Genomic DNA, 1379 nt, shown 5'->3' with positions numbered 1-1379 from the left:
TATATAGTAGTATATATATATATATATATATATATATATATATATATATATATATATATATATATATATATATATTTACATACATATACATATATATGGATATATATATATATATATATGTACATATACATACGTATATACACGTATATACATTTATTTATTCATCTATTTACTTATTTATTTTATTCATTTACTTATTTGTCAGAAAAATTCATCTACGTGAACAATCAAACCTCTAAGACGTATTGCTTCCCGACAGTATCGTATTGTTTCCATGCTTTTTCAATAAAATCTTCATCTATTTCAGGATCCAACTGTTTGCAGATATCTAAGAATGCCGTAGTTGGTTCAATTTGTTGGTTATGCGCTGTTTCGCTTTGTCTCGTCGGTGATGATTTACCAGACGTTTCGCTTTTCGTATCAATATCGTCAGCCATATAAAAGACCTTGAAATTTCTATATAATTCATAAAATTTATAACAGCATCATTTGCACGTACAAGAACTGTGATTTAAAAAGTAAACTGTGGCCAAATGAAGACAAAAACAAGATTTGGAATAAATGACAATTTGATTTGAGACAGTTCAGCAGTGATTCAATTCTGTGATAATGTCTGCATATTAATATCAAATAACGATTATTCAGATTTCGGAAAAAGCGAATTTTTTGTGCTAAATATCAACGTTTAAATAACAGTGTATGATTTTAAATCCCTTAAACTTAGATACTATATGCCGTTAACATAAAAATAAGTGTTTCATCTATGGAAATTTCAAATAATCTTACCTAAACATGGCTGTTTTGGAAAACGAAAAAAAAAGTTTGCGTTAAATTTCAATTTTTAAATAATAGCATACTATTGTGAATTCCAAAAATAAAATAAAAATAGCGATTCATTAACTATTAGGTTGTAAGAAAAATGACGCTAAAATATTTCCATTTCATTAAAACATTGCTGATAGCCATCTCATTGAATCCCGAGACCTTGACCTCATCGATATATCGCGAAATTGAATGATGCGAACAACACGACATTCCCGGCATCCGGTTGGAGTATAAATTCAGTATTACTTTGCCATTGGGCAACGTAATATTACAATATTATGATGAAATAGTGCAGTTTTTATGAAAAATCCAGGATCCATGAAATGACGGAAATAGAATGATATTTGAGAAGTGAAGAGATACTAGGGTTTACAAAGCAGAAGTGAATTGTAATGAAGGAGAGAGAGAGAGGGGAGAGGAAAAAAGAAGAGTTTTAGTGAAGTAGAGGGATTAGAGATTGATGGAATTGATTGCATAACATGGATTTTACATTGTAGCAGTGATAGAGAGTGATGCTTTGGTAGAATGAAAATGAGTAATTGAACGAAATTTGA

General features: G+C 29.2%; 1 protein-coding gene across 1 annotated transcript; it reads right to left on the bottom strand.

Moving 5' to 3' along the window:
* Window positions 1-227: 227 nt before the first annotated feature.
* LOAG_15643 (hypothetical protein) lies at window positions 228-455 on the bottom strand (the record flags this gene model as incomplete). Its single annotated transcript, XM_003151132.2, has 1 exon — window positions 228-455. The coding sequence occupies exon 1, from the start codon at window positions 435-437 to the stop codon at window positions 228-230; it is 210 nt and encodes a 69-aa protein (XP_003151180.2). The 5' UTR covers window positions 438-455.
* Between the last annotated feature and the right edge of the window lie 924 nt (window positions 456-1379).

Source organism: Loa loa, assembly GCF_000183805.2.
Source record: "Loa loa unplaced genomic scaffold supercont3.2341, whole genome shotgun sequence".
In the NCBI taxonomy this organism is placed as follows: domain Eukaryota; kingdom Metazoa; phylum Nematoda; class Chromadorea; order Rhabditida; family Onchocercidae; genus Loa; species Loa loa.
The sequence above is the reverse complement of the archived record's forward strand: the minus strand, read 5'-3'. Positions and strand labels throughout refer to the sequence as shown.